General features: G+C 41.8%; 1 protein-coding gene across 1 annotated transcript in view; it reads left to right on the top strand.

Annotated features, from left to right (window-relative positions):
* The window catches only part of LOC105718022 (histone PARylation factor 1), a 64395-nt gene extending 54215 nt beyond the window's left edge, over positions 1 to 10180 (top strand). Inside the window, exons 7-8 of the mRNA XM_012453500.2 lie at positions 7538 to 7710; positions 9944 to 10180. Coding sequence (XP_012308923.1) covers positions 7538 to 7710; positions 9944 to 10075 — 305 coding nt within the window. The 3' untranslated portion in view covers positions 10076 to 10180. The remainder of the gene's footprint in view (positions 1 to 7537; positions 7711 to 9943) is intronic.
* Positions 10181 to 15110: the final 4930 nt, after the last annotated feature.

The following is a 15110-nucleotide window of genomic DNA, read 5'->3' as shown; positions in this document are numbered from 1 at the left end:
TTAACACCAGCTGCCCTCTCAACTAAGGCAGCCACTAACAAGTTTGCCTTTTCTTTTGCCTTGTGCCTCGCCTTTCTTTCAGCCTCTTCCTCTCGATTTTAAAACACCTTGGTAGCCACCTGTATGAGTTCAGTAGCATTCTAGCCCTAAAATCCTTCTAGCTTCTGTAGCTTCCGCCTAATGTCTCCTTGTGCTAGCTGACGAAAGCCACATTCACCATACGTTGATTGGCAGGAGCTTCTGGGTCAAATAGGGTATAAAGCTGGTATGCTTCACATAGTCTCTAATAAAATTCACTTGGGCTTTCATCAGGTTTTTGGCAGATCTCTGAGACTTGCCCTATATTTATTATCTTCTTCCCGCCTGCCTTCATCCCATTTAAAAGTGCTATCCTATATTTGTATGTTTTGCAGCCCCTCCTCTTCATTGGGGTCCCACTTAGGGCCTATCTGAGGGAAATGTTGCACTGCATATTGCGGGGCATCATTAGTGCCTGCTGGTGCATTATTTTCTAACCATTGGAGAGCTGCTTGATTTATTCTCCTGTGTTCTTCTATATTAAACAACGTTAACAGCAGTTTCTAGCAATCCAGCCAATTAGGGTTATGAGTAGCAAAGATGGATTGTATTAGATCAATGAGAGATTGGGGATTCTCCATGAAGGAGGGAATGTGTGGTTTCCAATTTAGAAGGTCAGAGTGGAAAAGGGCTGATGGATACAGATTATTTGCCCACCACGAACCTGCCCCCGCTCATCTAAATAGGCTGGTGCCGGTGTTTCACGGAGAGGCATCTGCAAAGCCCAGGTACGGCCAGATTGGAGAGACTGGCTGCATTACTCTTTTCCTTTCTCTCTCCTTTCCTTATGAGGGGGAGACTTGACCCCCTGTACCTAGTCCTGGCACAGCATGAGCTCCTGCTTTCTTGTTCTTCACCTTGCCTCAGGTGTGCTAGGGATGGGTATATTGGAGCATAAGGGGGTGGAACTTCTCTTTCTTCATGGGGAGTCTGTAAAATTGGGTTCTCTGGTGCCTCTTGCCTTTTCTTCTCTTCCTTTGTGGGCTTGGGGTCTGTAGGTTCCTTGGCCTCCTTTGGCCCTGCTCATGCCACTAAGGCTTTGCAGTAGGCAGCTAGGCAAGTTTGCAGCCACTTAGAGTGTGTCTTGGGCTATGTTGAGCCATGAATCAGTATATGGAAACTGATCTGGATGCCCTGTCTGTCCTCCGACCCCAGTCATCACCCTAAACACTCAGCCAATGATTTGTCTACCATTTTCTTGGCCAGTCATCCAACCCCAAAGGAAGGCCATTCTAACTCACACAAGGTCCTTAACTTCTCAGGGGACAATTTAACTTCACAGTCTCGTGAGAAGCCTTTCTTAAAGTTTTTTTTTTTTTTTTTTTTTTTAATTGCATTTTAGGTTTTGGGGTACATGTGAAAAACATGCAAGGTTGTTGCATAGGTGCATACGTGGCAGTATGATTTGCTGCCTCCCTCCCCTTCACCTATATCTGGCATTTCTCCCCATGCTATCCCTCCCCAACTCCCCACCACCCCTCTGTCCCCCCGCAACAGACCCCCATGTATAGTGCTCCCCTCCCTGTGTCCATGTGTTCTCCTTGTTCAACACCCACCTATGAGTGAGAACATGTGGTGTTTTTGTGTCCTTGTGTCAGTTTGCTGAGAATGATGGTTTCCAGGTTCATCCATGTCCCTACGAAGGATGTGAACTCCTCGTTTTTAATGGCTACATAATATTCCATGGTGTATATGTGCCACATTTTTCCTGTCCAGTCTATCATCGATGGGCATTTGGGCTGGTTCCAGGTCTTTGCTATTGTAAACTGTGCTGCAATGAACATTCGTGTGCATGTGTCCTTATAGTAGAACGATTTATAATCCTTTGGATATATGCCCAGTAATGGGATTGCTGGGTCAAATGGAATTTCTATTTCTAGGTCCTTGAGGAATCGCCACACTGTTTTCCACAGTGGTTGAACTAATTTACACTCCCACCAATAGTGTAAAAGTGTTCCTATTTCTCCACATCCTCTCCAGCATCTGTTTTCTCCAGATTTTTTAATGATCGCCATTCTAACTGGCGTGAGATGGTATCTCAATGTAGTTTTGATTTGCATTTCTCTAATGACCAGTGATGATGGGCATTTTTTCATATGTTTGTTGGCCTCATGTATGTCTTCTTTTGTAAAGTATCTGTTCATATCCTTTGCCCATTTTTGAATGGGCTTGTTTTTTTCTTGTAAATCTTTTTTAGCTCGTTGTAAATTCTGGATATCAGCCCTTTGTCAGACGGGTAGGCTGCAAAAATTTTTTCCCATTCTGTTGGTTGCCGATTCACTCTATTGACTGTTTCTTTCTCCGTGCACAAGCTGTGGAGTTTGATTAGGTCCCATTTGTCTATTTTGGCTTTTGTTGCCAATGCTTTTGGTGTTTTGGTCATAAAGTCCTTGCCTATGCCTGTGTCCTGAATGGTTTTGCCTAGGTTTCCTTCTAGTGTTTTTATGGTGTTACGTCTTAAAGTTCTTTAACATGCACTCTAGTGGTGTGCGTTTTGACTGTCTTCCTCCCATCCTTCCACACAAGGCGACTCTCAAAGACTTTCACTTCAGACTGAACACCGTCTCCTGTTATGGGAGTTTTCAGACTGCCCCTTAGCTAGGAGAGTACCTTATTCCTGTCACAGGGAGCTCCTGTCAGCCGTATGCAGTCAGCCCTCTAGTAAATCAGCCCTAACTGACTGCGGAGTTTGCAGTCCATTCTAAGGGATCTGCACCTCCCCACTTCACGCCCCGCTTTGGCTCCTCCCTCACCTATCTCTTTTACACACTTCCACAATCCTCCCCCTTTCCCGTTTCCCTCTACAAACCTGTTTAATGAGTCACCTCTGTTTGGTGTGCCAGTGGGGATGTGAGTTTCATCCAAATCAGCGAGTCAGTCTCTCTTCCCCCAGCCTTTCTGGGTTGAATTAATAATAGTCACTTCCTGGGAGTGGTTGAATTAATAATAGTCACTTCCTGGGAGTTGATCAGACTCCCCTTCTACTCTCTTGGGGTGGGCTTTTCTTTTCTTTTCCCTAAATGCCTTACCATAATTCCTGAAGTATGTTGGTCCTGGCCCCTTCCAAGGTTCTGATGCACTGTTTGGGAGTGGGTGCTGGGGCACAAAGAGAGCCAATCTCCTATCAGGGCTGCAGTCCTCCCAGTGGTGCCTAGGGTTGCTAACCCAAGGTCTCCCGTGGCCTGGGGCCTTGGTCCCACTGGTGAAGGAGACAGTAAGCCTGCCATCTCCAGTCCCTGTTCCAGCGCCAGAAAATGTAGCAGGAAATCAGAGATCTGGAGAGACCAATGGGGTTGCAGGAGGATTTTATTTAACATGATCATGGGCTTAGTGGAATTGCTTCCTAATTCTGAGCAAAAGACAAAGAAAATGGGATGTCTTTATGCACCTGGGTGGTATAGGATGATGAAGCAGATGCCAGTTTACAAATGCCAGTTTACAGATGCCAGAACAAAGATTAGTTAATTGTGATGTATTTTACATTTCAAGAGTAACAGCTTGAGAAACATTTCAGTTACAGGTTTATCTGCTTTGTGACCTTGCACCTGGTCATCAAGAAAACCAGGGATTTCTGGATGCCTGGAAACTTTGCTAAGAATGTAGGGAGGATAGTTAAGGTTCAGTGGTTTACAGGAAGGCAGTTATTCTGCCTTAAACACAGCTGGAGAGGTATTAAACAGCACATAACACAGCAAAATTTACTTTATTATATAGCCACTACAAATTATAAGGTTTTGTTTTACTATTATTGCTCTTTAATTTCCTTCAACTTTTCAGGTATACTGATCAAAGGTAGATTTGATCATATTTCTTGGAGGTTTTGTATATATTTCTTTTCACTCTAATCTTGTCTTCTCACTTTATTGAGTTGATCTTTTGATATCCTTTCTTCTGCCTGATCAATTCAGCTATTGAAACTTGTGTATGATTCACGAAGTTCTCATGCTGTATTTTTTAGCTCCATCAAGTCATTTATGTTCTCTCTAAACTGGTTATTTAGCATTTCATCTAATCTTTTTTCAAGGTTCTTAGCTTCCTTGAATTGGGTTAGAACACGCTCCTTGAGCTCAGAGAAGTTTGTTATTACCCACATTCTGAAACCTCCTTCTGTCAATTCATCAAACTCATTCTCCATCCGCCCTTGCTGGTGATGAGTTGTGATCCCTTGGAGGAGAAGAGGAGGCATTCTTGTTTTTGGAATTTTCAGCCTTTTTGTGCTGGTTTCTTCCCATCTTTGTTGATTTATCTACCTTTGGTCTTCAAAGTCAGTAAGCTTTGGAATGGATCTCTGAGTGGATGTCCTTTCTGTTGATGTTGAGACTATTTCTTTGTTTGTTAGTTTTCCTTCTAGCGAACAGGCCCCTCTCCTGCTGGTCTGCTGGAGTTTGCTGGAGGTCCACTCCAGACCCTGCTTGCCTGGGAATCACCCGCAGGGGCTGCAGAACAGCAAAGATTGCTGCCTGTTCCTTCCTCTGGTAGCTTCGTCCCAGAAGGTTACCTGCCAGATGCCAGCCAGGGCTCTCCTGTATGAGGTGTCTCCCAGTCAGGATGCATGGGGGTCAGGGAGCCACTTGAGGAGGCAGTCTGTCTCTTATCAGAGCTGGAACACTGTGCTGGGAGATCCGCTACTTTTTTTCAGAGCTGCCAGGCAGGGACATTTAAGTCTGTTGAAGCTGTGCCCACAATAGCCCCTTTTCCCAGGTGCTCTGTCCCAGGAAGGTAGGATCTTTATAAGTCCCTAACCGGCTGCTGCCTTTATTTAGCGATGCGCTGCCCAGAGAGGAGGGAATCTAATGACAGTCTGCCTGCAGAAGCCTTGCTGAGCTGCCATGGGCTCCACCCAAATCAAATTTCCCAGCAAGTTTGTTTATGCTGATGTTAAAACTACCTACTCGAGCCTGAGCAATGGTGGATGCCCCTCCCCCTGCAGAGCTCAAATGTCCCAGGTCGAGCTTAGACTGCTATTACTGGCAGCAAGAATTTCAAGCTAGTGGAACTTAGCTTGCTGGTTTTTGTGGGGTGGGACCTGTTAAGCCGGATCACTCGGCTCCCTGGCGTCAGCCCCCTTTCCAGGGGAATGAATGATTCTGTCTCACTGGTGTTCTAGGCGCCACTGGGATATAAGAAAAAATCTGCTACAGCTAGCTTGGTGTCTTCCCAAACGGCTGCCCAGTTTTCGGTTGGAAACCCAGGACTCTGGTGTTGTAGGCACCAGAAGGAATCCCCTGATCTGCAGGTTGTGAAGACCGTGGGAAAAGCACGGCATCTGGCTGGAGTGCAGGGGATGTCCGTTTTGTTTCCCTAGGCTAGGAGAGGGAGTTCCCCAGCCCCTTACACTTCCTGGGTGAGGAAACAGCTCGCCCTCCTTGGGCTGCATCCACTGTCCAAGCAGTCCCAATGATATGAACCAGGTACCTCAGTTGGAAATGCCAAGATCACCTGTCTTCTGTGTCCATCTCACTGGGAGCTGTGTACCAGAGCTGTTCCTATTGGGCCATTTTGCCAGCAACCTCCTTTTTTTTTGAGACGGGGTCTTACTGTCATCCAGGCTGGAGTGCAGTGGCATGATCACACCTCACTGCAGCCTGGACCTCCTGCACTCGGGTGATCTTCCCACCTCAGCCTCCCAAGTAGGTGGGCCTACAGGTGCTAATTTCTCTATTAATTGTAGAGACAGGGTATCAGCACATTGCCCAGGCTGGTCTGATTCCTGGGTTCAAGCGATCCTCCCATGTTAGGATTACAGGCATGAGCCACTGCACCCAGACAATCCTTGGTACTATTATAAGTTACGTTTTTCGTTAGTATCATCAGAACATTGTGCCTCATACATATAATTTAAAATCACCTATCATTCTTAAGTATAACTGTTAATGTTTTAGCCAGTATTCCTCTCTCCCAGTATAGCAGCCACCTATTTATTTGGAAATGTTTTGTTGGTTTGTTTAAATAATATCCATTCTTTTCATTATTCTCAAAGAAGTAGAGTTTGTCAAAGGACATAAAATTTGTCAAAAGGAAGTCTAATTAGATATTGTTCATACTTCCATCTCATTTGCATCCCTAGATCTGATGCACATTAACATCCAGAAAGAATGAAAAAAATCTTGAAAGCCAAAATTGAAATGTTAATTTTTAAAAATATATTATTTAGGTAATTATTAGACATCATCTCTCTATTCTTACCCTAAACACACTCTTACCATGGCTACTTTTCTCCCACTTTGGTGAATGTTTTGGTTAAAGGTTTAATTCTGCAGTGATTTCTTGTCTCTTACATTGTTGTCTTTTTTTTGGTTTTCATTTATCACAAGTCAGTAATTTTCTAACAAATAAGGTAGGACAGGGCAAAAATAACATTTTGCCTACTTGGATCTTTTTTTAATTCAGTTGTCTCTTAGTATCAGGACCTTGAAGGATACCCAGAATCTGATGCTCAAATCCCTTATACTATTTGCATAACTTATGCACATCCTCCTGTATATTTCAAATCATTTCTAGATTACTTAGAATATCTAATATAACATAGACACTATGTAAATAGTTGTTATACTGTATTTTTTAAATCTGTGTTTATTTTTTCTGAGTATTTAATCTGTAGTTGGTTTAATCCAAGGATGTAGAACTTCACATGCAGAGGCAACTATATAATTCATGGACCAGGCTGGCAAACTTTCTATGTAGGGCCAGAAAGTAAATATTTTACACTTTCTGGGCTACATAATCTATCACATTCTTGTTTTATTTTTCAACCATTTAAAAATTAAAAATACTTAGTTTGAGGGTAGTTAAAAACCAGGGTAAGCCAGGTTTGGCCAAAGTTTGCCAATTCCTGGACTAGTCTGCTGAATCTTTAAAGCTTATGTAAAATCATGATTGCCATCATGGAATAGACTTTGGAAAAATCATGACTGTAGCTGGGCATGGTGGCTCACACCTGTAATCCCAATACTTTGGAAAACTGAGGCGGGTGGGTCATGAGGTCATGAGGTCAAAAGATTGAGACCATCTGGCCAACATGGTGAAACCCTGTCTCTACTAAAAATAGAAAAATTAGTTGGGCATGGTAATGTGTACCTGTATTTTCCAGCTACTTGGGAGACTGAGACAGGAGAATCCCTTGAACCCGGGAGGCAGAGGTTGCAGTGAGCCAAGATTGTGCCACTGCACTCCCTGGTGACAGAGCAAGACTCCATCTCAAAAAGAAAAGACTGTAACTAAATCCTGTTAAATAGTCGCTAATAAAGAAATCTTTGTTGTTTTTAAGCTTGAATCCTAAGTAGAAAAATTATCAAATTGCCATTCTGAATTAGAGTGCTGCAGATTACTACCCTGCATGGCACAAGTTGTACTAGTACAAAAAGTCTTAGGAGGAAAAATCCCCTTTATAGTCTCCTTACCTTTGAAGACCGATTTATTCTCTGTGTAGATAATCTTCTATATCACTGATTTCTTTCAGCTGACCTCAAGAGAATTTGCAAGACAATAGTTGAGGCTGCAAGTGACGAGGAGAGACTAAAAGCTTTTGCTCCCATTGAAGAAATGATGACTTTTGTGCAGTTTGCTAATGATGAATGTGATTATGGCATGGGGCTTGAGTTGGGAATGGATCTCTTTTGCTATGGCTCACATGTGAGTAAAAAAAACTCCACCTGCCACCCACTGCCCCACCTCCGTCTTCTACCCCCAGCACACATGAATACATGCACATTTATACCCCCAAATTCCAGCAGAGCTAAGATATTCAGCTTGTATTTCAAAATGAATTTTTTGAAGTGATTTTTTTTTAAAGCAGATGTCCTAAAAATATTTGAAATTCATCTTATATTCTAGCAAAGGTAATAACCAAGATTATTTGCATTCAGGCTTAAAATGAATTTACTTATTAGGCACATTATAGGGATATGCCTTCTTGCTGTGTGTATAGATTTGGGGCTATGTATGGGGATGTGTGCACATACTTTAGGCTCCATTTTGTTTCCATTGTGGTGGGGGTATTTGTTATTGTGCTTGAAATCTTAGATGAAAAATACACTTTAAAAATTGTTTAAGCTTTGTAAGAGATGCTGTTTTACCATTAACTAATTGCTCATTAATAAGAAAATTTTACTTAATAGCTAAATCTGTGCTTATTCAACCATAGTTGCCTGAAAGTCAAAGAGACAATAAGGTATAGCAGGCATGAAATGCTCGTGGGGCTAAACTGGTTGTAAATGACGTCTTCCCCCATGTGTAAGATTAGGCAAGCTTTTCAACACCTTTGGATCCATTTTTTTACCTGTAAGCTATGTCTGCACACCTGTTCGCAGAGCATTTAATTCTCATTTAACCTACTTAGTAACTAAGTCACAGAGAGGCAAAGCATCTTGTGCGGGTTGACAAGAGCAGTCTGGTTCCAAAGTCAGTGCCTAAATGAGTGTAGTAATTCTCAAACTATAAAATGCATGTGACTCATCTGCAGACGTTGTTAAAATGCACTCTATTGGTAGGTCCAGGATTAGATCTGAGACTGAGTATCTGTCATGCTTCCAGGTGATGGTAATGCTGCTGCTCTACAGACCACAGGGGAAAGAGCAAGACTAAACCAGTAGCTTTCCAGCTTTAGCGTGCATCAGTCATTGGGGGCTTGTCCAAACACACACTGGCACTCTCCCCACCCTCCCCAAGTTTGATTGAGATCTAGGGTAGGTCATGAGAATTTGCATTTCCAACAAGTTACCAAGTGAAGTTGATGCTCCTGGTCAGGGGTGCACATTTTGAGAACCCTGCTATAAACCATATAAACCATCTTATACTACTATTCTTTGCCAACCTCATAATTATCAGTAAAAATAATCAAAATGTTTAACAGCCAGAATGACAGTCATCAACCAATCCAAATGGTGCCTGACCTGCTAGAGAGGCCCTAACCATAAACAGAGCTATAAGATGTGAACCAGTGAATAGCAAACTTGATGATTGTTGTGAGAATGACGTGTAAGAGTTATAAAAAGATTTAGCACAGGCCGGGCATGGTGGCTCACGCCTGTAAACCCATCACTTTGGGAGGCCAAGGCAGGTGGATCACGAGATTAGGAGATCGAGACCATCCTGGCTAACATGGTGAAACCCTGTCTACCATGAATACAAAAATTAGCAGGTGTGGTGGCAGGCGGCTGTAGTCCCAGCTACTCGGGAGGCTGAGGCAGGAGGATCACTTGAACCCAGGAAGCGGAGGTTGCAGTGAGCTGAGATGGTGCCACTGCACTCCAGCCTAGCACCAGAGTGAGACTCTGTCTCAAAAAAAAAAAAAAAAAAAAATAGATTTAGCACATGTTAAGGGCTAAATGTATGATCAACAAAAGAGTGGTATATGTAGATAACAGTAATCTAAAATCTTTTGATAAACCTAAGGCAGTGGCTCTTAACAGGGATTGGGAGGTGGTACATGTTGGGGATGGGGGAGAAGGAATTTGAGGATAAAGGAAATACAATCTGAAAACTCACTTTCAGCATAGGCATTGTTACAGAAACAAGGAAAATAAAGCTTAAACTTTTGACTGGAAGTACACTGGAGAGAATAAAATGTATTTGTGGGCATAGTTCGGGGTGATACAAAATTGATAAAACCTAAAGGAAGAAGGAAACTCAAATTTAGTTTTCTTAATTTTCAAGGTATGCCATTAGTCTTCTGGAGCAACAAGATTGCCTCTTAGAATGCCAGGTGCCTGTCCCTAAATTGTGTTCACTTATCACTTGAGAGTAGCTAAAATGATTTTGGAAGTAGCCTTTGTTAAACAAGTGCTTTTTTTTGGATATGTTTTCTGCTACTTACTAGGATATCTGCGGTGTTCTCTGCTTCATGTTATATTTTTTTATTTTTCAGTATTTTCATAAAGTTGCTGGTCATCTTTTACCTCTTGCTTATAAACTGTTGAAGAGGAATCTGTTTGCAGAAATCATCGAAGAACATCTGGCAAACAGAAGTAAAGAGAACATAGACCAACTTGCTGCATGAGTAAGGAGGCTTATTTGGTGTACAGTATTTCAAAGGACTAATATTAAACTTGTGATTTTTGTTCTGTTTTTAAGGAATACAAAAAATAAACATTTACTAACAGTATTTATAATGTTCCTCTGCCTGGTTTTCCTTCTTTAATGTGCAAGCAAATGGCAGTCAAATCATCTAAATGGTCATCCTAATCACATTTGGAAGACAAAGTCACCCTTTGATATGTCAGATGAAGCCACTATCTAATGCCTGTGGTTAACCAGACCATTTTTACAGAGTTGTTTCAGTATTTTATCATATGGGCAACTAAGAATATTCTGAGTGAGTCTTGGGTTAACAGCTGTAGCTTTAAGGATTGGGTTTATGGTGGGTGAGGAGGGGAATAGAAGGAAACTCAGCACTTTCCCAGGGTGCATTTTGGATAGTATCTCCAGGTGACTCCCAGCAAGTAGTCCAGTTATCCTATTAGAGATATTATTTTAAATCTTAACTCAGTCTGTCATTTACTAATATAGCCTGGTATATTGATACATAATGTTAACATAGTAATCAGTATGCTGTTAATTTAGATTTAAAAGTTTTTCATTGCAAATGATTTCACTGGATTTTTAGTACAAATCTGTGAATAGCTGTGTTTTACTAGATCCCGATTTTCCTTAAACCTGATATGTCCTTCACCTTAAAAGTAGAGGTCAGGGCCTGGCGCAGTGACCTGTAATCCCAGCACTTTGGAAGGCCAAGGTGGGTGGGTCGCTTGAGGTCTGGAGTTAGTGACCAGCCTGGCCAACATGGTGAAACCCCATCTCTACCAAATATACGAAATTAGCTGGACGTGGTGGCACATGCCTGCAACCCCAGCTACTTGGGCGGTTGAGGCAGGAGAATCGCTTGAACCCAGGAGGTAGAGGTTGCAGTTAGCCGAGAGATCACACCATTGCACTCCAGCCTGGCCAACGAGCAAGACTTCATCTCAAAAAAAAAAAAAAAGTAGAGGGGAGACCATGAAATGCAGAATAGCGAACTTCATGGATGGGGCTGAGGAATGTATAAGCTTTTTTCCTCTTTCTATGAAGTTCAAGATAGAAAAGCCCCCAGGTCATCTACTTAAACCTCCACATTTTGTAAGATTGGCTTCATTTACTCAAATAACTTCTTGATTAGCCAGTTCTCCAAAGTTCTTACTGTCAGGTGTCTCCTTCAAATATATTTGAGGTACTTACTCTTTTTTATATAAGGGTATGAGTAGACTATTAAAAGACAACACTTAGAATTTTAAATATAAGTAGCATTCCTCATCTTCCCAATTAGGCTGCAAGCTTCTTAAGAGCATGTATTTTATGGATATATAGACCACTCAGTAACACAAACCTTTGGAATTGTACTTACTGAATAAATAGACCCTGTCACATCTTCCTAAGTGCCAGATAGAATCAAACTGTCAAGAGCTGAGAAACTGGTAAGATGCCTGGGAGTTAAGGATTCTTGACTTCTCAGACAAAAAGTCTCCTGGGATCAAAAATCTCTGCCACACCTGAAATCTGTTCCTTTTCTGCCAGTGGTTCATGCTGCCTTTGGAGGCAGGTAAGATGCTTTCTTCAAGGTAGGCATATTTTGTATAATATCTTAACCAAAATGAAACTGAGAAGATCTTCAGCTTCCCTTTTATAACTGTACAGGAAATTTTATAGCTCTAATGGAGAGGTCTCAGGTTTTAAAGAACTGCCATTTTAGTTAGGTAAGTAGCTCCAGGCCCTGGAACCATCAGAACTGTTAACTTGTTTTATATTAAAATATTACAGTAACAATTAGCTCACACTTTTAGAAAAGGTGACCAAAGCACATTGGTCTTAAATAATTTGAGACCATAAATTTTAAATAAAATTTTAGAAGTTCGAGCTTTGTTCCTCAGATTTCTTTATTTTCTAAGGTGTTCAACTATTTCTAAATACTGTCTCTAATGTTAACACTTTAAAAATATTCAAATTCATGTATCTCCCATTAAAGATTTGTTTAGCTAGAAATATTAGATTCCTTTAATTTTGCCACTTGATGATCCAACAGTCTCAACTGTGTAGTTTGTAAATTTTTTATATGCCTTGTGATCAGTAATATGGATTCCAGAAAGATTTCTTATGAAGAAACAAGTGAAAGAGGACAAAAAAAGGTGAACTGGCTTTTCATCCATTCCTTACAGAAACCTAACGTGAACGTGTATTTCAGGAAGCTGGGCATATCAGAGCCAAGATAGAAATTGGACACAAACCCTAAGAATATGGTGGTTATAATTCAGATAATACAGTTGTGAATGGCGTTTCCTAAAGACAGCAGCAAAAAATGTGGATTCCCAGTCTCAAACTCCAACCAGTTTTGTCAGAGGTCTACTAACCTGCTTCAAGAGGTACTGATCTTCCAACTACTAAATACTTTTCGTTAAAGAGCAAGCTCCCTACAGGAAGATGCCAGACCTTTCTTTTTCCTTCACTAAAGGCATAGTCCATTTAAACCTAGTGAACTAAATATTAGCTACCTAGGATCTGGTCACTCACTGGCTATAGTAGATTCCAAATGGCATCTATCTACCTCTATTATCTGAGAACACAGTTTAAGTGCCTAGGCTCTTTCATGAAGAACCTTGATCCAATCAGGATTTAACAGAAAATCATTACCCAGTTCAAATTTAGCTAAGCTCGCCTCTCAGAGTTCAGTAATGGAGTTTCCATATAACCTCTCGAACATGTATGTAGAATAACACCCAAGGAAAAATGAAAGTTACAAAACATTGCTATAAGCTACTTGGCACTGTCCTAAGACCTTTGCATTACCTCAAACACCGACCTTAACAGCTTAATACCATTCTGTCCAAACTATTCCTATAATAATTTTAATGTCTGACTGGGCAAGATGGCTCACATCTGTAATCCCAGCACTTTGGGAGGCCAAGGGGGGCAGATAGATGGCTTAAGCCCAGGAGTTTGAGACCAGCCTGGGTAACATAGTGAAACTCTGTCTCTACTAAAAATACAAAAAATTAGCCAGGTGTGGTGGTGCACACGTGTGGTCCCACCTACTCAGGTGGCTGAGGTGGGAGGATTGCTTGAGCCTAGGAGGCAGAGGTTGCAGTGAGCCAAGATCGTGCCACTGCATTCCAGCCTGGGCAATGGGAGTGAGACTGTCTTAAAATAATATCTATGTAGTTGATCCCTACAATAGTAATCTCTCAGTTCCTTGACTTAGTCTTTCAATGATGTTGATTAGGGGTTGACTGACAAACTAGAAACTAGTACCTTCACAGTACCAATAATAAAAACCTCCCAAATCTCAATTTCAAGCATCCTACTGTCTTAACATCATTACTCATCCTTCCATCTCTTTCCCTCTAGTACCCCAACAATTTTTCAATACAACAGTCCCCTACAATTCACAAATGTGACCACCTTTTTCATTTTTCTCCCACTCCATTCCTGATTCTCTCTTTACCCAGCCTTTGGATTCTATTTCACATCATTACAATCACTCCTCTATCCTCCACTCCATTGCCCTTCTCTCCATTTGTTGTATTTATCTGTTAAGCCACATTTTTTAAACTGCCCATTCTTTACCTGAGTCTGTTCAGTAACAGTTGGCTGGAGAAAAAAATACAACCATGGCAGCTCATCTTATTTTAACCTCAAGTTGGCCATGCTGTGTGTCCATTGATCCTACTTTCTCATCTCTCAGCCCCTAACCACTGCCCCCATCCTCAGTTTATTTCACTGAAAAAATAGAAGCAACCAATAACTTCAACAGAATCCCACTGCCTTACCAACTACCCATTATACGTCACCTTTCCTCCTTTCTATGAAGGTTGAGTGTGTGTCCAAGACCCCATCCTCCTTTGTCTACTCAAACACCTCTCCTCTATTTTTCCTCTCAAACATTCCTATCATTACAAAACTATAATTTCCTGCATCTTAAAATCCAATCAATCTTAGATTAATTTTCCCTGTCAAACCGTCAACAGCAAAAGAAGCTATAATATCCTGCATCTTAAAACTGTCACACATTACTCTTCTGAAAACCTCATAGAAATGCAATGGTTGTCTTCAATTCTTCCAGTCTCTGTCGGACCCACTCCTTTTCAGGCTTTGGCTTGCCAACACAGCACTGAACCTGCTCTGGGGGAAATTATCAGTTATCTCCACATTGGTCCATTTTGAGCCCTCATTTATTTCACCTATCAGCAACACGTGACAGTTAATCATCACTCCTTGAAACTACCCTTCTTTTTTGAGACAGGGGCTTGCTCTGTCACCCAGGCTGGAGTGCAGTAGCACCATCATAGCTCACTGCAGCCTCCAACTCCTGGGCTCAAGAGATCCTCCTGCCTTAGCCTCTTAAGTAGACTACAGGTACATGCTACCATGTCCATATGATACTTTATTTTCTAATTTTTTGTAGAGACCTGGTCTATGTTTCCCAGGCTAGTCATCAACTCCTGGGCTCAAATGATCCTGTCCCCTCTGGCCTCCTAAAGTGCTAGATTTACAGGCCTGAGCTACCACACCCAGCTTATGTTTTAATAAATCCACCAGGGGAATACCCTTCTTTGAATTGTATTCACTACTCCCAACCCAGCCTCACTAGCTCCCTCATTTGCTGGCTCCTCACCTCCCCAAATTTAAAAGTAAGCATATGTCAGTGCTGAGTCCTTGTACCTCATCTTCGTCTGCACTCAGCCCATGGTACTCTTCTGTCTCAGGATGATGCCGCCCCATGTAGCTCTCAGGCTGGGCCTTTCTCCTGAATTTGAGTCTGATACATGCTGATGCCTATGTGACACCCCCACTTGAAAGTCTAAAAGACATTTAAAACAATGTCTGAAACCAAAATTCCTCTGCACACAGCACTCCACCCCCAAATCTCTTCTTAAAAGTCTTTCCTACCTCACCCAGTGGCCATTCCATTGTTCTGTCATTACTCAGCCAAAAAGTTTGCAGATGTCCTTGAGTCCTCACTTACCACACTCCACATCCAAGCCATTCCCAAGTCCTGTCTATTCCAC

Source organism: Aotus nancymaae, unplaced genomic scaffold, assembly GCF_030222135.1.
Source record: "Aotus nancymaae isolate 86718 unplaced genomic scaffold, 86718_ANA_hifiasm-v0.15.2.pri h1tg000003l, whole genome shotgun sequence".
NCBI lineage: Eukaryota > Metazoa > Chordata > Mammalia > Primates > Aotidae > Aotus > Aotus nancymaae.
This window is presented reverse-complemented; position numbering and strand designations above follow the sequence as displayed.